Raw genomic sequence first — 25,959 nt, 5'->3', positions numbered from 1 at the left:
GAGGTGCCCAAATGAGGCCCAGCTGTGAAGCAATGCAAGCTGCTGTGGGGCCTTGGGCCTTCTCTTGGAAGTTCTGGGTCTGTCTGGCCCAGCTGCAGTTTGTTAGGTAATTTTCAGATTGTAAAGGGCCAGGCCTTTCATATGCAAAAGCCTCTGCCGCAGCTTGGTGGGGTGGGGTCTCAGGGGATCAACAGGGCAGAGCAAGCAGCTATGGCTGATCCTCAGCCTTGCCCTAAGGGGCCCCGCGTCTCAGTGTCCCGGTAATTGCTGCAAGCACCTCTGAGAGAAAGCCACCCTTGAGTTCCGAGTTCTGCCCGCTGCCAGACCGTCCAGTCTCTCCCCGCACGAGTCCGGGTCCCCAGAGACTCACCCAGAACTGGAGTTCAGAGCAGTCGGGGGCTTGTGACTCCCTCCCGATTCAAAAAGACAGCTGCGTCCACCTCCGCAGCTTCTCTGAGTCTCAGTGTGCTTTTCTCTTCTAGTTGTAGAATTTCCACTCAGCCAGCCTTCCTGTAGTTCTGGATGATGTCCATTTTGTCTTTTAGTTGTATTTTTGAATTTTTTGTGGGAGGCAGCAGTTTCTGGTGTTTACCTATGCCGCCATCTTGGTTTCTCCTTCTGCCCATTTCTTAATTGGATTGTTTTTTGGTATTGATTTTCATAAGTTCTTTATAAATTTTGGATATTAATCCCTTATCAGATGTATGGGCAAATATGTTCTCCTTCAGTGGGTTGTCTTTTTTTTTTTTAAATATATTTTATTGATCTTTTACAGAGAGGAAGGGAGAGGGATAGAGAGTTAGAAACATCAATGAGAGAGAAACATCGATCAGCTGCCTCTTGCACACCCCCTACTGGGGATGTGCCCACAACCAAGGTACATGCCCTTGACCGGAATCAAACCTGGGACCCTTCAGTCTGAAGGCTGACGCTCTATCCACTGAGTCAAACCGGTTAGGGCCAGTGGGTTGTCTTTTCATTTTGTGCATGGTTTTCTTTTCTGCACAAAACCTTTTTAATTTGATGTAGTCCCATTTGTTTGTTTGTTTATTTATTTATTTATTTTTTCATTGCTTGAGGCAATATATCAGAAAAAATATCACTCTGAGAAATGTCCAAGATTTTACTGCCTATGTTTTCTTCTAGAATTTTTATGGTTTTGAGTGTAACATTTAAGTCTTTTTTAAAAAAAAATATTCTCTTGTACTTATTATTATTATTTAAAAAATATATTTTTATTGATTTCAGAGAGGAAGGGAGAGGACGAGAGAGATAGATGCATCAATGATGAGAGAGAATCATTGATTGACTGCTTCCTGCCTGCCCCACACTGGGGATCAAGCTGGAACCCAGGCATATGCCCTGACTGGAATTGGACCGTGACCTCCTGGTTCCTAGGTTGATGCTCAACCACTGAGCCATGCCAGCCAGGCCCATGTTATTTTTATTAATATAGCCTTGTAGGATAGTTTCTTTTAATGTGTTTTCTTTTTTAAAAAATTTGTTCTTTCTTGTATTATAGTTTGATATCAGGTATCTCTGACTTTGTTTCCGCCCCCCTCCTTGAGATTGCTGTGGGTATTTGGGGTCTTTTGTGGTTCCAAATAAATTTTGGGATTATTTGTTCTGGTTCTGTGGAAAACACCATTGGTATTTTGATGGGGATTGCATTGAACCTACAGATTGCTTTGGGTAGTATGGACATTTTAACAATATTAATTCTTCCTATCCATGAGCACAATATATGCTTCCATTTATTTGTATCTTCTTCAGTTTCTAATAATTTCCTGAGTACAGGTCTTTTACCTCCTTTGTTAAGTTTATTTCTAGTTATTTTAATTTTTTTACATATTTTTATTGATTTCAGAGAGGAAGGAAGAGGGAGAGAGAGAGATAGAAACATCAATGATGAGAGAGAATCATTAATTGGCTGCCTTCTGCACGTCCCACACTGGGGATCAAGCCTACAACCCAGGCATGTGCCCTTGATCGGAATCGAACCTGGCACCCTTCAGTCTGCAGGTCGACGCTTTACCCACTGAGCCAAACCAGCTAGGGCTATTTCTAGTTATTTTTTTGGATGCAATTGTAAATGGGATTATTTTCTTAGTTGCCCTTTCTTATAGTTCATTATCTTATCTATATATATATATAAAAGCCCAGCGGGGTCTCTACTCCTATATAATAAAAGGGTAATATGCAAATCGACCGAACGGTGGAATGACCACCAGGGGGCAGATGCTCAGTGCAGGAGCTGCCCCCTGGTGGTCAGTGCACTCCCACAGCGCTGCTTAGCCAGAAGCCGGGCTCAGACAGGCGAGTGCAGCAGTGGTGGCAGGAGCCTCTCCCACCTCCATGGCAGCACTAAGGAAGGAGCAGCGAGCGAGCAGTAAGGAGCAGCGAGCAGGCGGGTGGTAAGGAGTGAGGGATCCCGGACTGTGAGAGGGATGTCTGACTGCTGGCTTATGCCCAATTCCCACAGGGAGCGGGCTTAAGCCAGCAGGCAGACATCCGGAAGGGGTCCCAGACTGCAAGAGGGCACAGGCCAGGGACCCCCGCAGTGCATGATTTTTGTACACTGGGCCTCTAGTTGGTGTATAAAAATACAACTGATTTCTGAATATTTATTTTGTGTCCTGCTACTTTACTGAATTAATTTATCAGTTCTAGTAGTTTTATGATAGAATCTTAGGGTTCTCTGTATACAATATCATGTCATCTGCAAATAATGCCAGTTTTCCTTTTTCCTTTACAATTTGGATGCCTTTTATTTCTTCTGGTCTGATTGCTGTGGCTAGGACTTCTAGTACTATGTTGAATAAGAGTGGTAAAAGTGCACATCCCTGTCTTGTTCCTGATCTTAAGGGAAATGCTTTTAGTTTTTCCCATTGAGTATGATGTTGGCTGTGAGTTTGCTGTGTCTGATCTTATGTTGAGATATGCTCCCTCTGTTCCCACTTTGCTGAGAGTTTTTATCATAAATGGGAGCTGGATTTTGTCACATGCTTTTCCTGCATCTATTGATATGACCATATGATTTTTATCCTTCATTATAAAGAAGTTTTAATGTTAGTAATTCTTATTTTAAGAGCAAAATTTAATTTAAAAATTTTACTTTGTTTTTCTTTAAGAAAGGGGAAATTCTCCTTATAATTGAAAAACACCCTGATGGTTGGTGGATGGCTAAAAATGCCAAAGGAAACAAAGGTCTCGTTCCCAGAACCTACCTGGAGGTTAGTATTTGTTGCTTATTCTTTCCTTTTCCTCCTTCAACACCTTTTCACTTTTCATAAAAGTTAAGCTGTATTCTTGGATCAACTGACTATTAAATGACTTGAAGTATAGAATTTGCTTTAATTCTGAGGGACAAAGCATGGAGAAATACTGTGTGTTAACAGTCCTGGGACCTGTGAGTGTTCTCATGCAGGTGAGCCCTACAATGTCATCTCATAATAAAGATGCTGTATGGGCTCGTGCTGATCATAAAAATTAATAGGTGTTTATTATTTGTTGTAAAGCAAAACCACAGTTAACTTTGTGTTTACTTCCACGCATATATGATCCCAACTAGGATATGAACATACTCTACATTCATGTTTGTGACCTATTGTTTTCCATATTTCATGAAATAGCATGGTCATTTTCTGTGACAATACATATAGATAATCTGTTGGGATCAGTGCTGTTTAATAGAAACCTAATATAAACTATAAATATAATTAAAATTTTTCTAGTAACCACACTGAGATGTCTTTTTCCCCCCTGACACCACTTCTAACCAACTATGTGGTTTTCTCTGACACCAAATATGTGTTGTTTTCCACACCAATTGTCTGAAACCAACCAGGTGTCCAACAGTTCAATTCAGTTCTGACACTAACTCCTGGAGTTAGCAGACCCCACAAGTTAAGGGCTTTAGCAGACCCCACAAGTTAAGGGTTCGGCCCACAAATTGCTCGATTTCAGATGCCAGTCTCAAGTCCTGGGAGCCTCCTGTATTTGAGTGACAGCTATAAACTCAGGGGTTCCCACAGCCCTTCTCAGGTTTGAGAATTTGCTAGAGGGACTCACAGACCTCTGGAAAACACCTTACTTGTGTTCGTCAGGCTATTATGAAGGACCTGACTCAGGAAGAGGTGCCCAGGGTGTGGGAGGCGGAGGGAGTAAGACCTGGGACTTCCATGCCCCCTCTGTGTGCCGCTCTCCCCAGCACTTGGACGTGGTCACCAGCCTGGAAGCTCCCTAAGCCCCGTCCTTTAGGGGTTTATAGAGGTTTCATTATGTGGACATGAGATTAAAGCCTTGGCCGTTGGGGATCGAATTCCCTCTCCAGCTCCTTTACCCTTCCTGAATGGGGGATGGTGCGGTGAAAGTTCCAGTCCTCTAATCACAGGGTTTGTTTCTCTGGCAAACAGCACCCCCTCCCATCACCGCATTAGCATAGACTCAAGTACAATTATGAAGAACAGGACACTTCTGTCAGTCAAGACATTCCAAGGGTTTTAGGAACTCTTGCCAAGAACTGGGAATAAAGACCAAATATGTGTTTTTCATTATACCACATACTTAAAAAAGTAAAAAAGAAACAGGTGACATGATTTTTAATAATATATTTTATATTATTCAACATATCAAAAATATTACCATTTCAACATCTGACAATAGTAAAAAATTATTTTTTATGCTGAGTTCGAATTCCTGTGTGTATTTTGCACTTAAATAGCGCATCTCATTTTGGAGGAGCCGCAGCAGCCACAGGAGGCGAGTGGCTGTCCTATCCCACAATGGGTCTGGCTCATCTTTTCGGTGGCAGCACAGTCTTCCAGCTTCACAGGTGGACATTCAGGTTGTTTCTGCCTATCACAGCGATCAATGTTGTGGTGAAGAAGCGATGGTTAGCTTCCATTATGAGTTACAAGAGATCCCCAAATAGTGGCTTAAATTAGGTAGAAGCAGATTTCTCTCGTGCTTGGCAGAAGGTGGAGGTAGCAGTCAAAGGGTGCTGAGGCCCATCGAATGTTTCCCTCTGGGCAGGTGGGGGCAGCTCTCTCAGGGGTATCTCTGTAGCTTAAGTTGGCTGCTAGATCTTTTAACAGTTCCTAACAGCAAAAGAGAAGGAAAGGGAACAAGATGTCAAAACGCCCAAACTTCCATCTTTTTAAGACTGTTTCCTGGATGTTACTCAAAAAACTTCCAATTATATTAGTTCTTTTCAACGTCTAATGGCAAGAAGGGCTTGGAAACGTAGTCTCTTTGCCGGCTCCCTGCTGCAGGGAGGTATTCTGTCAGAAAGGAGGAGGTGGAGGCTCAGCGGCAGACCCCCGCAGCCTCTGTGACGCTCCGTCTGTCAGGTGAGTTTGTAGACTCCCCCCTTGCCCCCTGGTAGAGCCCCGATGCTCAGTGCTGGGTCAGAGGGCTTGCACCTTTACATTTGGACTGAATTTGCCGTTTTGTCTTTCAGAAAGTTAGGCCAACTGTTCCCCTCCCCAGTGTCAAGAAAGCATGCTTCCCCACACATTTTCAGTCATGGCCATCATCAGTCTTCCTGCCAATGTGATGGCAAAAAAGGCTTGTGATTGTTTTTTAAAATATATTTTTATTGATTTCAGAGAGGAAGGAAGAGGGAGGGAGAGACAGAAACATCAGTGATAAGAGAGAATCATTGATCGGCTGCCTCCTGCATGCCCCCTACTGGGTATTGCCTGCAACCCGGGCATGTGCCCTGACTGGTAATGGAATTGTAACTTCCTGGTTCATAGGTAGATGCTCAACCACAGAGCCACACCGGCCGGGCTTGTGATTGTTTTCATTTGCATTCATGGACCTGAGCTTCATGTCACATTCTTTATGACCATTTCTGTTTCTTCTTTGTAAATTGCCTTTTCAGTTCTTTTGACCATTTTTATAAGGGGTTTTTAAAACTCTTATTGATTTATTGGCATTTTTGTAATATTTTAATAATAAGTATATTAACTCTTGAAAATTTGTGACAGATGTTTTCTTTGTTGACTTTCAACCATGTTTATTTTTTGTGTAGCTAAGTCTGTCAGTGTTTCTTTTCATGTATGATTTCTGGTTTGGGCATCGTAATTGGAAATGGCTTCCCCATCTCAGGATTATTTTCTTCTCATGCTGTTCGAGTTCTTTTGTTTGTACCTTTACTTCCTTTTTTTTTCATTTGAATAAATTCTATCTGGAATGTATTTTGATTAAACTTTCTCTCTACCTCTATCCTTGTAATTTTCCAAATAGTAAAATGACCAACTACATGTTGAAATCTTCGTACCACTGACTTTTTTATATGCCCCTCATGTAAATTCCCATCTACACTCAAGTCTCTTTGAAAGTCATTTTATTGGTTGATTTTTGCATTAGGTAAGGAAAAGTGCCTTATATTTCCCTCATTTTTCAGCCCCATCATAAAGAAGAAGGCCACGAGTCAGGTGAAGAAGGCAGTGAAGGCGATGTGGAGGTGGCGGAAGAGAGAGCAGAGGGAGCACAAGTTGAGCACAGGTACCAAGGCCTGAGGGGATATCAAAGTAAAATAGATGAAAGGTTTGGGAAACTTTGTTTATTTTTATCATTGTAAATAATTCAAGATTTTTTTGGTGAGAGCAACTTGCAGTTTGTGAACAGTGCTTTTCATATTACTGTTTGCTTAAAGATCATTGCTACTTTAATTTTGTGATTATTCTTTCTTGGTTTCATCTGGATACTGTTAGGTTTTCAGAACTTACTGACAGCCCTGGCTGGGTAGCTCAGTTGCTTACAGCATCGTCCGATAGGCCAAGGTTGTGGGTTCAGTCCCTGGTAGGGCACATACAAGAAGCAACCAATGAATGCATAAATAAGTGGAACAACAAGTTGATATTTCTCTCTCCCTTTCTCCCTCTCTCTTTCCTCTCCCTAAAAAACAAACAAACACACCCAAAAACCTTTTCTCTCACAGTTTTGGAAAAGGAATAAAAGGACTTACTGATAGTTATGTACTTTGTTCTTTGATTAATGAAGTTTCCTAACCAAGTGAATAAGCGTGACCTGTCTGTGCATTCATGTTGCTGTTTTGTCTTCCAGAACTGATTCTCACTGGAGTGCTGTCCAGAAAGCTCTCTCAGAGGTTGGTACCTCCTGTCTTGTCAATGATGTCTCACTCTGTTACCTACCAGTCCTGCTAGAGTTCAGATGCAAAACAGGGTGGGGCTTTGGAAGAGAGCGTTGGATGTGAGACAGGGTGCAGGCCTGGACAGAGCAGAAACACGCGCTTCTGGTTAGCGAGCCTGCGCGCCAAGCCCCATTTCCCATCAGGTCTCTTCGGTAGGAGGAGTAGATTTGAGGGCTCGGTAGCCTCTCTCACTGCTTCTGCCTGCATTTTCTATCATTTAGGTAAAGACTGCTGTTAAATTTTAGTTAATAGGAAAAATTCCAGAAACCTCCAAAAGTAAGAAATTATTCATAATCTTATCACTTAAAAAATTACATAGCAAAATGAAAATTCACTCCCCCCATAAATAACCACCATTAACAGTTTAGGATTTATTCTTTCTGACTTTTTACCCTGGGTCTTACATGGACATGCTTGTGAGTGTGTGTGTGTGGTGTACACACACACACACACACACACACACACACACACACACACATATATAGCCATTGTCAGTGCATATGAGTTAATGATATTAGCTCATCTGTTAATGGCAGTACACTGTGGGGTGGGACAGGAGGGGGACGTTTTGATGAGGGATGTATGTGCAGGAGCACAGGGCTCAGCCTACTGGGCACAACCTGAGGCTTAGGTCCTTGGGAGATGCCAGGATTCAGTGAAGGCTCCTCGCAGGAATTTAGGGTAAATTGCTGTGTTTGTTCACTAACATCTGTACACTGAGCTTTCCTTTCTGGGCTGCAGTTGCTATAATGATAACAACAATACTGTAGAGTGAGGGAAACGTGAATGAAAACAGTGAATCAATTGTTTTTAGCATCTTCAGCAGATAAACACTGTTGATGTGCTGACCACGATGGGAGCCATTCCTGCTGGGTTCAGGCCGTCCACGCTCTTCCAGCTGCTGGAGGAAGGTAACAGTCCGGGGTCTCTCAGTGCCACAGACCTTAGTTAAGCTTTATGTCTAACTTCCTTGTTTTAGCCCAAACAAGTTGCTTAAAAAGATGGTGAACCTCACATCTCATTGGTGCTCGCTCATCTTTTCCTCATCTTTCCCGTGACAGTGGAGGAAGGACCCCTTATGCCAGTGATGGCGAACCTATGACACGCGAACTCATTTTTTTGGTTGATTTTTCTTTGTTAAATGGCATTTAAATATATAAAATAATTATCAAAAATATAAATCTTTGTTTTACTATTTTTTGCAAATATAAAAAAATTTCTATATGTGACGCGGCACCAGAGTTAAGTTAGGGTTTTTCAAAATGCTGACACGCCGAGCTCAAAAGGTTCGCCATCACTGCCTTATGCAATCAGAGGCCAGCCTGTCTTTCTATACTCTGGGCTCCAGTCTCTTCCCTTTATTCCAGAAACATGGCTCTTAATTGTCAGCCCCTCCCTGTATCTTCAGCTGGCCCACCACTTCTTCCCTCATCAGTAACACTGGCAAGCCTAGTGCCTCGCGCCTCTGAGAACCAGCCTCTCCAGTCTTGTCCCTTTCCAGGCCAAGCCTCCCTTTCTCTGCTTTTCTTCACAGCAAAACTTTTCCAAAGAGTTTCCTCCATTCGTCTTTTCTGTTGTCTTACTTGTGCTTGGATTTCCCTGTACTTTTGTCCATAAGAACATTTTATTTTATTTTTAAAAAAATATTTTTATTGGTTTCAGAGAGGAAGGAAAGGGAGAGAAAGATAGGAACATCAATGATGAGAGAGAATCATTGATCGGCTGCTTCCTGCATGCCCTCTACTGGGGATTGAGCCCACAACCCGGGCATGTGCCCTGACCAGCAATCAAAACACGACCTTCGGGTTCATAGGTCAACACTCAACCAGAGTCACGCTGGCTTGGAATCTACTTAATTTTTAAATGGTTTTCCCCACTCAACTGTCAATGCATGAGGGCAGGGCCACATTTCTCTGTTCTCATTTGGATTTCCAGGTCCTCGCATAGCACCTGGCACAGAGTAGGAAGTCAAAGATGATTTCTCCAATGAATACATGATTTTGTAATAAGTGTTCTTCATGACTAATATTTGGGAGAACAGTATCAAAATGGTTTTGTGTTAAGAAGTAACAGTAATGATTATATATTTTTCTAAATTTCCAAAAAAATATTTACAGATTTCTTGAATCTTACAAAAATATTTGAATGGATCATTTTCATCATGGGCCATGTTATTGGCCTTAGAGGCTTTCAGATATTTCTTGAAGCTGCTTGGTGATCAGCTCTTATGTGTTTCTATTTTTGTGTTTCCTCTGTTGTTTGTCTGTAAATCCCGGTTGGTGCCTCTGTCTGAGGAAGCCCATTCACAAGAAGCAGCTGGCCTTTTGGATGTCTGTTTCTTAAGTTTATAGCATAGAGTAATGGACTTTCGGCTTTGAATTTAGTTCCTTTCTTTGTAAGGAAATAAATAAAACATTATTTTTTCAGGGAATCAATTTCGAGCAAGTTACTTCTTACAGCCAGAGCTCACTCCTTCACAGCTGGCCTTCAGGGATCTCCTGTGGGATGCTAAGACAGGCACTGTAAGTGTAGCTACTAAGTTACAACTTTTCCAGATTGTGTCCTGGTTGCAAGTATACCAACAACATGTAAATTGATTAATGCATTATGAAAAACAAAGAAATTGTTTCTGTTCTGTGATTTTGAAATACTCAGTGAGTTTCATAACTAAGACACAACTTGGGTTTGTGATTTATTTTGTTTCTCTTCTCCACAGCTCTCTTCTCCCATTGTTACAAAGGAAACAGTACCTATCTCAGTCATTCTCTGCCTCAATTTCTCATCTATAAAAAGGGAATAATAGCAATACTTGCCACATAGGGTTATTGCGAGAATTATGTGTGTGAAGGGCAGAGAATAGTGCCTGGCTCATGATGATAACTCAGGAAATGTTAGGCAGTATCACCATCATCATCATCATCATCATCATTTGTGGGGAAGCACTGGACTTGGTTGGAAAGTCTGTAAGGAGGACTCTCTGAAAGCTCGGGGGCCTCTAAGGGACCTTGCCGAAGGTGGCAGCCCCTGCCTTGACTTTTGCAAACAAGTCTGAGGCCCCAGTGTGTACTGAAATCTTTATGTTTAGTCTTCAGACGTCCTTGCTTGAAGGATACTGCAGATGCATGTGTCTTCTCAAGGCTCCTTACCCTGCTGATAGTATCTAGAAGTTAATTTTAGTTCAAGCTGTTGCTACAATAAAAGCCTAAGGAGGCAGGTGAATGGGGCTGTTGGGTTCCTATAGCCAAGCAATCCCTTAGCCCTCTCTTTCACAGAAACGTGTGTAAGAGTAATCATTTATCCGTCGCTCAGGGTCTGCTGGTCAGCCTCAGCAATTATTATTATTAATATTATGTTAGTTAAGTAAGAATGAGTACTTTCTGATTATACTTTTTTTGGGATTCCTTAGAGTAAAGGATTCCTGTATCCCCAGTTGAAGTAGGAAACACTCTTCATTTCATTGTACTCTCCAACTCTTTAGCAGATCTACACCATGTTGGAGTGCATCACTCCCCTTCCTGTTTACCTTCCACTTTTTCCCCTTCCTGCCCCAGGGCCTCAAGAGGTGAACAGACTTACTGTGGTCAGGTGTTGTGGAGAGGAGTAGTGCAGAATTTTAGTGCTGCTTTTCCTCTCAACCAGAGTATTGCCTGGAACCTTCTTTGTATTAAATACCTCTTATTGCAAGTCAACAAAGATGTCGTATTTGGTGTGTTTAGTGTACTAGTACTGAAATACTGGGATAAATGGCATTTCATTTTATGAATTTTACACCCCGCTCTCATTTCTTAAAATGAAAAGGTGAGGCTTTTAGATGTTGCCTTATTTTATCAATGATATAAGTATTTTAAATGGAAGGACCATGATCATAAGGTAGAAAGTTAAGAATGGAAGATGTTCTTAAATTAGAAACCAGATGAAATTTGTTTATGGACATTCTGAACTGTACCTGTGAAGGTGAACCAAGCAGTCATATCCCATGGTCAGTGACTTCTCTCTGTCAAAACATCTGTTTAAGAAGCCAAGGAACAATGAAGCTAAGTGCTTAGAATTAAACCAAGGAGGAGCTGGCTGGAAGCTACACATGCTGTGACCGTCTGCCCTCACCCCCATTGTGGAGAAGCGACTGTGTGAATAAGCGCATACATCTTACCTGATTGTACGGCAGTTCCTCCCATCACAGTTTTATACATTTCCACCAAAGTGCAAATATTTCAAATATAAATCGTCATAAAAATGTACCTAAAATTTTGACTTAAATTAATCATACTATTGACAGTTTTCTTGTGGGTGCATATTTGTTTGTAAAATTCTTCCTTTTGTTATTTGTACATTATTCTTATGTATATTTTCTTACATATTTATAAAAGATGCTTTGGAAATGAATTTGTCTTAGTCACAAAAGTAAACCTTTTTCATAACTAATTTTTCTTTTAGATTAGGTCAAGAGCAAGTCGTGTTTCCTTGATCCTGACCCTCTGGAGCTGTAAAATGATTCCTGTTCCGGGAGTGAGCATCCAGCTCCTCAGCAGACACGTGCGCCTCTGTCTGTTTGATGGCAATAAGGTGAGCTTACTGCGGAGCACAGGGGTTCACGTCAGGATGGAAAACATTTTGTTAGTCAACACGTTAAACACGTCCTGGCGGGAGTCTGTCTGTCTCGGTGTCTCTGTTTCTTTATATGTGCATGTGTATGTGTATGTATGGGCATGTGTACATACATATAAAGTAATATGTGGTAGAGTGCAACTACATGGGTTTTGATGACATGGGCTTCACTCTGGCTCTTTGAGTGGCCAGATGTGTGATGTTGGCTAATCGTCGCAGTTAAAGCCTCTGAGCCATAGATTTTTCACCTACAAAAAGGTACTGATGCTTGCCTTCTAGTATTGTATAGCTCAACACTTAGGCGCACAGAGTTGCATTTCTGTCAAACGCACATTCCTGTATAACCCTCACCCCCGTCAGGAAGTGGAGCATTACCTCCCCTTATGGAGCTTCCTTGTGTTCTTTTCCACTTGACTCCTCCCTGATTCCTAGGAGAATATTTTTTATCCAGTACCAAACAAAGAATTTGAATGACTCCTAAAAAAGTAATTGATTTGGCCCTGGCTGGGTGGCTCAGTTGGTTGGAGCGCTGTCCCATACACCAAAAGGTTGCAGGTTTGTTTCCTGGTCAAGGCACATACCTAGGTTGTGGGTTCGATCCCTGGTTGGGCTGTGTATGGGAGGTAACTGATTGATGTTTCTCTCCCACATCGAAGTTTCTCTATCTCTCCCTTCCTCTCTCTAAAATTAATAAAAACATATTCTCAGGTGAGGATTAAAAAAATTGATTTGTTTGTGAGACAATATCTTTAAATGATGCTCAGGTGGATGTGTATAGCTTTTAAAAAATATTTTTTTTATTGGTTTTAGAGAGGAAGGGACGAAGTAGAAAGAGATAGAAACATCAATGATGAGAGAGAATCATTGATCAGCTGCTTCCTGCATGCCCCCTACTGAGGATTGAGCCTGCAACTGGGCATGTGCCCTGACCAGGAATCCAACCGTGAATTGGTTCAGAGGTTGACGCTCAACCACTGAGCCACACCGGCTGGGCTGGAAATGTATAGCTTTGATTGATATACTACTAGACAAGAAGAAAGATTTGAAATTGGTGATCTAAACTAACTCAAGAGGCTAGAAAAGGAAGAGTGAGTTAAACCAGAAGAAAGCAGAGTGGAGGAAATAATAAAGGTAAGAATAGTAATTAATGAAACAGAAAACAGATGAATAAAAGAGAAAATCAGAAAAGGCAAAAGTTTATTCTTTGAAAAGGTTAGTAAAATTGAGAGATGCCTAACTAGTAAGACTGATTAAGAAAGTTTAAAAAGGGAGAAAGAAAACAAATGATCAATATTTGACATGAAAATGGCACCTCATAACAGATCCCCAGACATTAAAAGGATAGTAAGGGGATATTATAAACATTTTTATGCCAATAAATTTGATAATTTATATACATCAATTCCCTGAAAAACCACAATTTACTGAAACTGACATAAGAAAAAAATAGAACATTTAAATAACCTTTGTTAAAAAAATTGAAACTGTAATTAAAAATCTTCCAACAAAGAAAACCCTAGGCTTAGATGGCTTCACTGGTGAATTCCTCCAAACATTTAAGGAAGAAATAATTCCAATAGTAGACAAATTCTTCTATGAGAGGTGAAAAGGAAATCTCCCCACTCATTTTGTAGGGCCAGGAAAAATGTGATGCCAAAATACTATAAGACATTACAAGAAAAAAATTACAAGAGTAGTGTCCCTCAAGAATATAAAATCTAAAATCCTAAACAAAATATTAGCACATTGGGGAATATTGAACTTGAATTTCAGGAATTCAAATTATGCACCTGTGTAACCAACATTTGACATTTAAATTCAGATCATTGTAATTTTCCATATTAGCAGAACTAAAGAACTAAAGAACTATAGATGTAGAAAAACTATTTGACCAATTTCAAAACCCATTCATGATTAAAAAAAAATCCCAACACACTAGGAACAAAAGAGAATGCCCTCAAATTGGTAAAGGGCAACTAGAAAACTAAAGCTAGCATCATCATCCTTAATGATGGAATGTTGAACACTTGTCCCCTAAGATCATGAACAAGTCAAGGATGTCCAAGAAACAAAAATATAACTCAGTTTTCTAAATGGACAAAAACCACTTAAAAAAAGAAAATATATGAAAAACTAAGAGGCATATAAAGGTATATTCAACATATAAGAAAATATTGGGGAAATGCAAGTTAAAACCACAATGAGAGCGATCTAACCATAGCCTACATATAAGAAACCTACCTTAAATGTAATAAGGGTGGAAAAAAATGTAGCACTTAAAATATATTAATATCAGATAAAGTGGACTTTAGAACAAGACGGTTACCGGGAATAGAGAGGTACACTGCATGATAGGGACAGTTCACCAAGAAGATGTAACAGTCCCCAAAGTGTTCACCTAACATCAGAGCTTCACAATGCACAAAGTGAAAACTGATAGAGCTGAAAGGAGAAACAGGCAAAGCCACAGTTACAGTTGGAAACTCCACCACTTCTTCTCTCAGAAATCTATGCAGCCCAAGCTGGTTTGGCCCTGTGGTCAGCCTGTGGACTGAAGGGTCCCAGGTTCGATTCTGGTCAAGGGCACATGCCTGGGTTGTGGGCTCGATCCCCAGTGTGGGGTGTACAGGAGGCAGGTCATTGATGTTTCTATCTCTCGCTCCCTTCCCCTCTGAAATATATATATATATGAAATCTATGCAACAGGCAGATAGAAAATTAGTAAGGATAGGAAAGAACCCAATAACACCACCGACAAACTGGATCTAACTGACATTTGCACACTTCACTCCAAAATAGACATTCTCTTAGGTGCATATGGAACGTTCAGCAAGGTAGATGCTTCTGAACAAAATAAAAGGATTGAAATAATACAATGTATTTTTTAATATGTTCTTATTGATTTCAGAGAGAGGAAGGGAGAGAAAGGGATAGAGACTTCAATGATGAGAAAGAATCATTGATTGGCTGCCTCCTGCATGCCTCCTATTGGGGATCAAGTCTGCAGCCTGGGAATCAAACCATGACCTCCTGGTATTCATGGGTTGATGTTCAACCATTGAACCATACCTGCTGGGCCGATGGTGTGGTTTTTGATCCCATGTAATTGAATTAGAAATCAGTAACAGAAAGATAAATGGAAAATTCTATATATTTGGAAATGGATTTCTAAATAATCAAAGGGTTAAAAGGAAATTTCAAGGGAAATTAGAAAATATTTTGAACTGAACAAAACATGAAAATGCAGCATATAAAGTGTGGGATGCTGGCTAAAGCTGTGCTTTCAGGGAATTTGATAGCGCTGCATGCTTACGTTAGAGATGGGTAGTCTGACTCTCCTGAGGACGTGATGCTTGAGTTGAGATCTGTCGGGTGAACAGGCCATAACAAGGTGCAAAAAGAGAACTGTGTATCTGTTTGAAGGAGCAGTGCAGGTGAGCAGTGCAAGCAAAGGTTATGTGGGAAAGGACTTGGGAAGTGGGTCGGTGTGGCTGAGTGAAGAGAGCGAGGGGAAGTACAGATTGGTTTAAAATGGGAGATGTCAGGACATTGTAGGCCATGGTGTAAGATTTTTGTCTTTATGCTAAAAGCAGGAGAATTACTGGGGGAAGTGACACGATTTTGATATATGTTTTGGGCAGATGTCTGGCTCCTCTCTGAAGATGGATTAGAGGGAACAGAAGGGACATGAGTAGACTATTTGGGGACTATGACAGAGTGGTGGTGAGTGGTCAGCAAGTATGGCTTTCAGGAAAACAAAACTGGAGGCAGCCTGCCAGGATCAACCCTGGCTCCACCAGCTGCTGAGTATGGAACGCTGACCAGAGAACTTGACCTTGTTCTCCCTCTCATCTGGTTCATACCTATTAGGGTCAGTGTGAGGGTTATGTAATGAGTTAGCATAAACACATCGGACATAGTAGGCATGTGAGAGACGATGGTGGTGACTTAGGTTAGGGAGGTGGAGGTAGCAATGAGAGAGGTAAAAACAACAGGATTTGGTGATGGTTTGGATGTGGCTGGTGAGGGAGCGTGGTCTCTGTCCATGGTGCTGATGTACAGTTTGGTGAGGACACTGAAAGCAGATCAGCTCTGAAGGGGTGTGGGTTTGCTTTGCTTACCCTGGTAGACATCTAACTCATGACTCAAGAAAAGTGTTGTCCGTTCATCTGAACTGGGAGGAAATGAATTTGTGTTACAGGGCCCCCCTCTCACTTCCACACTCTGCACAACACCAGCCACTGCCACACATGAGCCAGCAGGTGTCGTCAGTGGCCAAGAAAAGATGAATTGCCTGTTATATGAGAACATAACACAAAGATTGAAATTTTATTCTGAATAATAAAAGTAATTTTACATAAAATAATAGAATTTTTGAAACCTATTTATGTCAACTTTCCAACTTGAGAAGTTATAGAACAAATACTGATGCTATTGACTTGAGTGCTTCTTTAATAAATCTAAGCCTCGTTCCAAATAAAAAGCATGCTTGTAAAACTGATTGATGAGACACTGCTTGCTTCTAATACTGGTTGAGTAAGCTCCTTTAGGAACAACTTGCCCAGTGGTGACAACTGTAAATTCTGGGCGATGTACAAAAAGCAGCTGTCTGAAGGTACTGAAAAGCATCTGAAAGCAGGCAGCTACTGGAGAGGAGTCGGAAATCGTAGTCTGCTGGGGGTTTTCTCTTTATTTCCTCTCTTTTTCATTCACTGTGTTTTTTTCCAACCTTAGTGTGTTACTTGAACATACAACTCTCACAGACCCTCTGAATCACCTGCAGTGCTATGGAGAAGATCTCTGTACAGCATTTTACTGCTTGCTCTGGGTGTTCGTTATAGGCACATAACTCACCACAGTCTGCTAATGTCATCACTCCAGTTTGAGTCACGGGTAGAAACCTCACCTCCCTTTGATTGTCGTTACCCTCTTTCCTTTATAATATAATCATCTTAAATATTTCCCTTCCATACATACACTGAGAACCACATTGCACAGTATTATAATTTTTGCTTCAAAGATCAAGCATAATTTAGAAACCTCAAGAGAATATCTGTTGTACTCACCTTTTTACTCTTCCCATTGTTCTTCCTTCCTTCCTGATGTTCAGAAATTTCCTTCTTTTATTTAATCCTTCCTGTTTAGAGAACTTTCTTTAAACCATCTTTTCAGATAGGACGGTGACTCTTAGTTTTTCTTTATCTGAGAATGTCTCCATTTCCCCCTCATTCCTGAAGGATATTTTCAGTGGAGATGGAATTCTGAGTTGGTGATTCTTTTCCTTGACACTTCACAAATATTGTGTCACTTTCTTCTGGCCTCTGTGATATCTATTTTTTTCTTAAAAAAAACTTTATTCTTGAGAGTATTACAAATGTCCCTCCCCCTTTTTAACCTCCTTGCCCACCATCACCCAGTTCCCGCCCCGCCCCAGGCCTTCACCACCCGATTGTCTGTGTTCATGGGCAATGTATATACACATATATGTTCTTTGGTTAAGCTTTTCCTCCCCAGGCCCCTTCCTCTGAGATTCATCTGAGAACCAATTTCCATGCCTCTGTTCTATTTTATTAATGAGTTTATTGTGTTCATTAGATTCCACACTTAAGTGAGATCATGTGATATTTGTCTTTCTCTGACTGGCTTATTTTGCTTAACATAATCATCTCCAGGTCCCTCCATGATGTCTCAAAGGGTAATAGATCCTTCTTTTTTACTGCTGCATGGTATTCCATGGTATACATGTACCACAGCTTTTTTATCCACTCATTTACTGATGGCCACTTGGGCTGTTTCTAGATCATAGCTATTGTAAATAACACTGTTATGAACATAGGAGTGCATGTTTTCTTTCTGATTGGTGTTTCGAGATTCTTAGCATATATCCCTAGAAGTGGGATCACTGGGTCAAATGGCAGTTCCATACTTAATTTTTGGAGGAAACTGTTTTCCATAATGGCTGCACTAGTCTGCATTCCTACCAGCAGTGCATGAGGGTTCCCTTTTCTCTACATTCTCGCCAGCAATTGTCATTTGTTGATTTGTTGATGATAGCATTTTGACAGGGTGTGAGGTGATACCTCATTGTCGTTTTAATTTGCATCTCTGATGATCAGTGACTTTGAACATTTTTTCATATGTCTCTTGCCCATCTGTATATCTACTTTGGAGAAGTGTCTATTTAGGTCCTTTGTCCATTTTTTAATTGGATTTTTTGTTTTCCTTCTGTTAAGTTGTATGAGTTCCTTATATATTTTGGATATTAACCTTTATCAGATGTATCATTGCCAAATATGTTCTCCTGTACAGTGGGCTCCCTTTTCATTTTGTTAGTGGTTTCTTTTGCTGTGCAGAAGCTTTTTATTTTGATGTAGTCCCATTTGTTTATTTTCTCCTTAGTTTTCTTTGTCCTAGAAGATGTGTCCGTAAACATAGTTGCTTCGAGAGATGTCTGAGACTTTGCTGCCTATGGTTTCTTCTAGGATTTTTATGTTTTACAACTTACATTTATGTCTTTTATACATTTTGAGTTTATTCTTGTGTATGGTTTAAGTTGGTGGTCTAGTTTCATTTTTTTGCATGTACCTGTCCAATTTTCCCAACACCATTTATTGAAGAGACTGTCTTGACTCCATTGTGTGCTCTTGCCTCCTTTGTCAAATATTAATTGAGCATAATGGCTTGGGTCGATTTCTGGGTTCTCTGATCTGTTCCATTGACCTATATGCCTGTTCTTGTGCCCGTACCAGATTGTTTTGATTACGGTGGCTTTGTAGTATAACTTGAAATCTGGTGTTGTGATCCCTCCAACTTTGTACTTCTTTCTCAAGATTGCTGCAGCTATTCGGGGTTGTTTTTTTTTTTTTTTTGGTTCCATATAAACTTTTGAAGTGTTTGCTCTAGATCTGTGAAATAGGCTGTTGATATTAATAGGGGTTGCATTGAATCTATAGATTGCTTTGTTAGTGATGTTGATTCTACCAATCCATGAACACGGAATATCTTCCTCTATCTCTTTTTTCAATGTCCTATAGTTTTCAGAGTACAGGTCTCTTACCTTCTTGGTTAAGTTTATTCCTAAGTATCTTAATTTTTTTGTTGCAATGGTAAGTGGGCTTGTTTTTTTAGTTTCTCTTTCTGAGCGTTCATTATTGGTGTATAAAACTTCCATCTATTTCTGGGTGTTAATTTTGTATCCTGCTACATTGCCAAATTCATTAATTAAATCTAGTAGTTTTTTGGTGGAGTCTTTAGGGTTTTTTATGTATCTGTGAATATCATGTCATCTCTGAATAATGACAGTTTCACTTCTTCCTTTCCAATTTGGGTGCCTTTTATGTTTTCTTCTTGTCTGATCACTGTGGTTAGGACTTCCAGTACTATGTTGAATAAGAGTAGTGAAAGTGAACACCCATGTCTTGTTCCTGTTTTAGGGGAAATGGTTTTATTTTTTGCCTATTGAGTATGATGTTGGCTGTAAGTTTGTCATATCTGGCCTTTATTATGTTGAGGTATGATCCCTCTATTCCCACTTTGCTGAGAATTTTTATCAAAAATGGGCATTGGATTTTGTCAAATGCCTTTTCTGTCTATTGATATGATCATGTGATTTTTGTCTTTCAGTTTGTTTATGCGATATATCACATTTATTGATTTGCAAATATTATACCAGTCTTGCATCCCTGGAATAAATCCCACTTGGTCATGGAGTATGATCTTTTTAATGTATTGCTGGATCTGACTTGCTAATAATTTTTAAAATAATATATATTTATTGATTTTCAGAGAGGAATGGAGGGGGAGAGAGGGATAGAAACATCAATAATGAGGGAGAATCATTGATTGGCTGCCTCCTGCACTGCTGCCTACTCGGGATTGAGCCTGCAACCTAGGCATCTGCCCTTGACCGGAATCAACCTGGGACCCTTCAGTCCGCAGGCCGACTGAGCCAAACCAGCTAGGGCTGATTTGCTAATACTTTTTTGAGGATTTTAGCATCCATGTCCATCAGGGATATTGGCCTGTATTTCTCTTTGTAGTGTCTTTATCTGGTTTGGAATAGGATAATGCTAGCCTCTTAAAAAGATTTTGGAAGTGTTCCTTCCTCTTGGATTTTTTGGAGTAGTTTGAGGAGGCTAGGTATTACTTATTCTTTGAATGTTTGGTTAAACTCCCTTGTGAAGCCATCCAGACCAGGGCTTTTGTTTGCTGGGAGTGTTTTGATTACTACTTCAGTTTTATCAGTTGTTATTGGCCCATTTAGGTTTTCTGATTCTTCCTGATTCAGTTTTGGAAGATTGTATATTTCTAGGAATGTGTCCATTTCATCCACATGGTCCAGCTTGTTGGCATATAGTTGTTCGTAGTATTTTTTTTTTTTTTTTACAATCCTTTGTCTTTCTGTGGTGTAAGTTGTTCCTTCACCTCATTTGGTTCTGATTTTATTTCTTTGGGTTTTCTTTCTTTCTTTCTTTCTTTCTTTCTTTCTTTCTTTCTTTCTTTCTTTCTTTTTTCTCTCTCTTTATTTCTTTTTAAAAAAATATATATTTTATTGATTTTTTACAGAGAGGAAGGGAGAGGGATAGAGAGTTAGAAACATCGATGAGAGAGAAACATCAATCAGCTGCCTCCTGCACACCCTGTACTGGAGATGTGCCTGCAACCATGGTACATGCCCTTGACCGGAATCGAACCTGGGACCCTTTAGTCCGCAGGCCGACGCTCTATCCACTGAGCCAAACCAGTCAGGGCTCTCTCTTTATTTCTTGATGTATCTGGCTAAAGGTTCATCAATCTTGTTTATCTTTTCAAAGAACCACCTCTTGGTTTCATTGGTATTTTATATTTTCTTTTTTAGTCTCTATGCCATTTATTTCTGCTCTAATCTTTATTATTTCCTTCCTTCTGCTTACTCTGGGCTTTTCTCGTTGTTCTCTTTCTAATTCTTTAAGTTGTAGGGTTAAATAGTTTATTATTAATTTTTCTTGTTTTTTTTGAGATAGGCCTGTAGTGCTATGAACTTTCCTCTCAAGATTGTTTTTGCTGTGTCCCATAGATTTTGGGTTGTCATGTGTTTATTTTCATTTGTTTCCAGGAATTTAAAAGAATATATTTTTATTGATTTTAGAGAGGGAGAGGAAAAGGGAGAGAGAGATAGAAACATCAATGATGAGAGAGAATCATTGATTGGCTGCCTCCTGCACGCCTGTAAGATACTGCTAACTGCCTACAGTAGGGACTTAGAGGGCAGTGAATTGAATTTGACCTCAGATGACATGTTTGGGATAATTTATAATTACTTTTAAAGATTAGTTTTAGAACTGCTATACTAAAATATTTTTTATTGAAGATAAAAATTGTTACCTGTTCTTTGGAAGATGTCAATTTTGACTGTAACTTTACAGAATTTGAACTTTTCTTTATAGTTTTGGCTCCTCTTATGTTTCGTTGTTTTATGTATATTGTGTGACTGACTTCTTCAGTAGCATTTTATGAGATTAAATTGCAGAAAGAATATAATTTATGGGCCTTGAGATCTTGAAGAAGATGGAACCATATATCTGAGCTGTTAGCCTTGTCTGTCTCAGGGGCAGGGTGACGGACTACACATGAAATGCTCTTATGGGTCACGTTTCTTAAAAGGTCATTTTGTACCTGAAACTTACTTTTCTATCTCAGATATTAAGTATTTCACTTAATATAATTTATCACTAATGCAAAGATATGAGTCTGAATTCATTTTATTAGTCCTTCTCTGTTTTAAAAAGTGCTTTAACACTTGTTTTTTGTTAATCATTTAAAAAATTATATATGTACTTGATGTTAAAAAATCAGAAATGACAGAATTGCACAACGTAAAAAGTGAAAGATCCCTTCTTCCTCTGCTCCACGCAATTTAGACACTGTTAACTGTTTAGGGTGTGGAAGTAGTGGTGTTTCAGAGAGCTTTCTACATGATTTCTAATGGGAAAATCTCATTTCAGGTTCTGAGCAATATTCATACAGTCAGAGCCACATGGCAGCCTAAAAAGCCCAGAACATGGACCTTTTCTCCCCAGGTGAGTCATCTACTGAGTGAATGGAATGAAAGATAAATTTCTTTTACCTGTGAAGTGTCATGCAATTAATTTCTAAGGTGAGGCTGTCAAAGTGTATTTCTGAAATGATATACTATAATGTTTAGCACAGACTATATGGGATCATATTTAAATCTTTAGATTATTTAATGTTCTTTGAGGACTTCGACAAAAATTACTCATGTTTCTGACTCAGCAAAGTTATAATTCCTTGAATCATCTCATTCAGTGGATTTTAGGGTTCAATTCTGAAAAATGCTCGCTGGAGGAAGATTCCAAGATGGCTGCAGACTAGCAGGAAGCTCTGTCCACTTGCTTCCAGCACCAGATTGGGCTTGTGGCTAAATTGCAGAGCATTCAACTTGAAAAGCCAGTTGAAATGTAGCTGATCTGAATTATTATGAGTGGGGAGTGTGGAGAGGGGACAGGAAGAGATAAGGAGAGGGTGAGCTGCGTGGCTGGGAAGCCAGAGGGAAGGTGTGGCAGTCTAGCCCCCGTCCTCTGGTATCATTGGGCAGTGGTGTATCGGTCCACTTGAGAGTCTCAGACCACACCACCACATGCAAAGAGTGATTGCTTTGTCACAACACCAGCCTGGGAAGTTCACCTCAATCTGAGTCTATGGGAGGAGCCGTGCATTGGAATTTGGGGCTGGCAGAAGGGTCTGACCAGTACACCCAGAAGTGAATCTGAGGGACCCTGTATTCTGTGGAAGAACTTTTTGTGGAGTTCAGGTGGAGAGCTGGACAGCATTGGAACAAAATCCAACGAGCTCCACAAGTAGCAGATCCAAAGTTTCTTTTCTTTTCTTTCTTATCTTTTTTCTTTCATAACGTTTGTTTCTTTCTTCCCTTTCATTCTACTTTTTTCTTTCCTTTTTTTTTTAGTTTTTATTTATTTTATTTTTTCCTTTTCTCTGATCCCATGGAAGAGGATCAGTCCTGTCTACCTCGAGTGTAGGACAGGTGCCCCTTCTCCCACCAGGGCAATGGCTGGTTCTGCCCCACCCTGCTATAGCCTGAGACCAGAGGGAATGGCTCTGGGCTGGATATCTGTGTCCATGTGACTGGGTCTGGCAGCATAAGGGACTTGGATATTTGGCCAGGTCTGAGCCTGGGCGGAGGCCCTGCTGAAAGATTGGCATGTGTAGTGGGGATGATTTTTATTTTTTTTTAAATGCCTTTTGCTTGGGGTGGCAGAAAGGGGATGCCAGTGAACCAGGCAGAGCTGAAGCATTTGAAGGAGAGGAAGTGCCTGCCACCGCCTCTTACAAGGTATAGATACCACCCCCAACACAAATCTGTTTAAACCATCCTAACCAGAACCTAGATACCCCTACACAGCCCAGTTCAGTGGGGGAAGTGAGAGCAGCTCACAATAGACATATTCAAGGTACAAGACCTGAGGCAGACCTAGCCTCTGTCCTATGGAGGCCCTACCCCCTGGACTACTTGTGGCTCTGCCCTGGCATGGTTCAGTCAGGTTGCCCAGGGCCAGGCAGGAACAGTGACTCACAATGGTTTTGACAGAGCAAAACAAGACCAAACCTGAAACAACATGAAACTCAACAACAAAAGACTAAAAAAAACCATACTAAAAGACACAAGAGCAAAAGAATTAGAGGAAACAAACAAACAAACAAAGAACTGAAAAAAGAGAATATGAAAGATGGAAAAGAAATAGAATAAGAATAAAAAAAGAAAAAATTAATGAAATAATACTAATTTTTAAGCAGTAATAATAATGAATAAAATAAATCTAGAATAGGAAAAGAAAAACAGGAGAAAAGAAGAGAAAAGAAAAAAATAAATTAAAAATAAAAACTAAAAAAAGGAAAGAGAAATAGAAAAAAAGAAACAGAATGAAAGGAAATAAATAAATAAATAAAAGATATGAAAGAAAAAAGATAAGAACAAAAGAAAAAAAACTTTGGATCTGTTACTTGTGGAGCTTGTTGGATTTTGCTCCAATGCTGTTGAATCTGCCCCCATGATGTGTCATTCCTGGGTGGCATGACATGGTTGGGGTTGAGCCTCCCAGTCAGCAAGCCTGAGTGCTGAACCCTCCCATGAATGAGACAACAGCAATGAAGACCCAAATACAACAGTAGGGCCCACATAACCCACACAAGGGACATTCCTAGAGCACCCAGCACAGAAGATAAAGGAGATTGCACTACTGGGTCCCACAAGAAGGCCACTGCCCCAAGACTGGGAGGATAGCAGCCTTATCCAACACACAGAAATAAACACAAAGAAACAGCACAAATGGGAAAACAAAGAAATAGGCCCAAATGAAAGAACAGGCGGAATCTTCAGAAAAAGAGCTAAATGAAATGGAGGAAAAGCAATTTATTGGAAACAGAGTATAAAGTAATAGTTTTTAGAATGCTCAACAGCATGAAAAAGATATAGAAATGATGAAAAACAACAAATCGGAAATGAAGACTAACATCTATATATATAAAAGCCAAAGCGACTGAATGACCGAATGACCAGTCGCTATGATGCACACTGACCACCAGGAGAAGACGCTTAATGCACAGGATTGGGCTCTCTCCTGTCTGGATCGGGCCTGCGGGGATCGGGTTCCCTCCTGTCTGGATCAGGTCTGCAGTGATCAGGCCAAAACTGGCTATCCAACATCCCCCGAGGGACCCCGGATTGCAAGAGGGTGCAGGCCAGGCTGAGGGACCCCACCGGTGCATGAATCCATGCACCAGGCCTCTAGTAGCTGAAATAAAGAATCAAGAATTATTCTTAATTAAGAATTAATTAAGAATAAAGAATTAACCACACATTAAGAGTGGTTAGAGGAAGCAGAGGATTGAATCAGCAAATTAGAAAACAAGGTAGAAAAAACCAATCAGAGAAGTAAAAAGAAAAATAGTTAAGAAACATGGGGATGGTTTATGGGATTTTTGGGACAACATGAAACAGAACAACATCCATATTATACTGGTGTGAGAGGGAGAAGAAAATGAGCAAGGGCTAGAACCTGTTTGAAGAAATAATGACAGAAAACTTTCCTAACCTGGTAAAGGAAAGAGTCACTCAAGTTCAGGAAGCACAGAGAGTCCCAGTAAAGAGGAACACAAAGATCCACATCATAATTAAAATGGCAAATGTTAAAAACAGATATTCTTAAGGGCAGCAAGAGCGACAGTAAGTTACTTACAAGGGAGTTCCCATAAGGCTGTCAACTGATTTCTCAACAGAAACACTACAGGCCAGAAGGGAATGGCATGAAGTATTCAAAGTAATGTAAAGCAAGGCTCTGAAACCAAGATTACTCTCTCCAGCAAGGCCATCATTCAAAATTGAAGGTGAAATGGATTCCCAGACAAAAAAAGTCTAAAGGAGTATATTAACCCCAGACCAGCATTGCAAGAAACATTAAACGGGCTGCTGTAAGAAAAAGAAGAAATAGAGAGAGGAGCACTGGCATAAAGAATAAAAATGAGAGACTGCTGAGTCCCCGTCCGCCCGCCCGTCCGCCCGCCGCCACCCATTCCGGCCACAGAACATCCAGTCATGGATAAAAATGAGCTGGTGCAGAAGGCCAAACTGGCCGAGCAGGCTGAGCGATATGATGACATGGCAGCCTGCATGAAGTCTGTAACTGAGCAAGGAGCTGAATTATCCAATGAGGAGAGGAATCTTCTCTCAGTTGCTTATAAAAATGTTGTAGGAGCCCGTAGGTCATCTTGGAGGGTCGTCTCAAGTATTGAGCAAAAGACAGAAGGTGCTGAGAAAAAACAGCAGATGGCTCGAGAATACAGAGAAAAAATTGAGACCGAGCTAAGAGATATCTGCAATGATGTACTGTCTCTCTTGGAAAAGTTCTTGATCCCCAATGCTTCACAAGCAGAGAGCAAAGTCTTCTATTTGAAAATGAAAGGCGACTACTACCGTTACTTGGCCGAGGTTGCTGCTGGGGATGACAAGAAAGGGATTGTGGACCAGTCACAACAAGCATACCAAGAAGCTTTTGAAATCAGCAAAAAGGAAATGCAACCAACACATCCTATCAGATTGGGTCTGGCCCTTAACTTCTCTGTGTTCTATTATGAGATTCTGAACTCCCCGGAGAAAGCCTGCTCTCTTGCAAAGACGG

General features: G+C 40.4%; 1 protein-coding gene and 1 pseudogene across 2 annotated transcripts in view; both read left to right on the top strand.

The window, feature by feature from the left end:
• The window catches only part of NPHP1 (nephronophthisis 1 (juvenile)), a 103,823-nt gene that overhangs the window by 33,020 nt on the left and 44,844 nt on the right, over positions 1 to 25,959 (top strand). For both annotated transcript variants that reach the window (XM_014541309.1, XM_014541308.1), the window contains 7 exons: positions 3,132 to 3,233; positions 6,413 to 6,513; positions 7,075 to 7,117; positions 7,977 to 8,073; positions 9,590 to 9,684; positions 11,597 to 11,725; positions 21,751 to 21,825. In XM_014541309.1, the coding sequence (XP_014396795.1) occupies positions 3,132 to 3,233; positions 6,413 to 6,513; positions 7,075 to 7,117; positions 7,977 to 8,073; positions 9,590 to 9,684; positions 11,597 to 11,725; positions 21,751 to 21,825 (642 nt within the window). The remainder of the gene's footprint in view (positions 1 to 3,131; positions 3,234 to 6,412; positions 6,514 to 7,074; positions 7,118 to 7,976; positions 8,074 to 9,589; positions 9,685 to 11,596; positions 11,726 to 21,750; positions 21,826 to 25,959) is intronic.
• Positions 25,294 to 25,958, top strand: LOC102244725 (annotated as a pseudogene).

Source organism: Myotis brandtii, unplaced genomic scaffold (genome assembly GCF_000412655.1).
Source record: "Myotis brandtii unplaced genomic scaffold, ASM41265v1 scaffold2664, whole genome shotgun sequence".
In the NCBI taxonomy this organism is placed as follows: domain Eukaryota; kingdom Metazoa; phylum Chordata; class Mammalia; order Chiroptera; family Vespertilionidae; genus Myotis; species Myotis brandtii.
The sequence above is the reverse complement of the archived record's forward strand: the minus strand, read 5'-3'. Positions and strand labels throughout refer to the sequence as shown.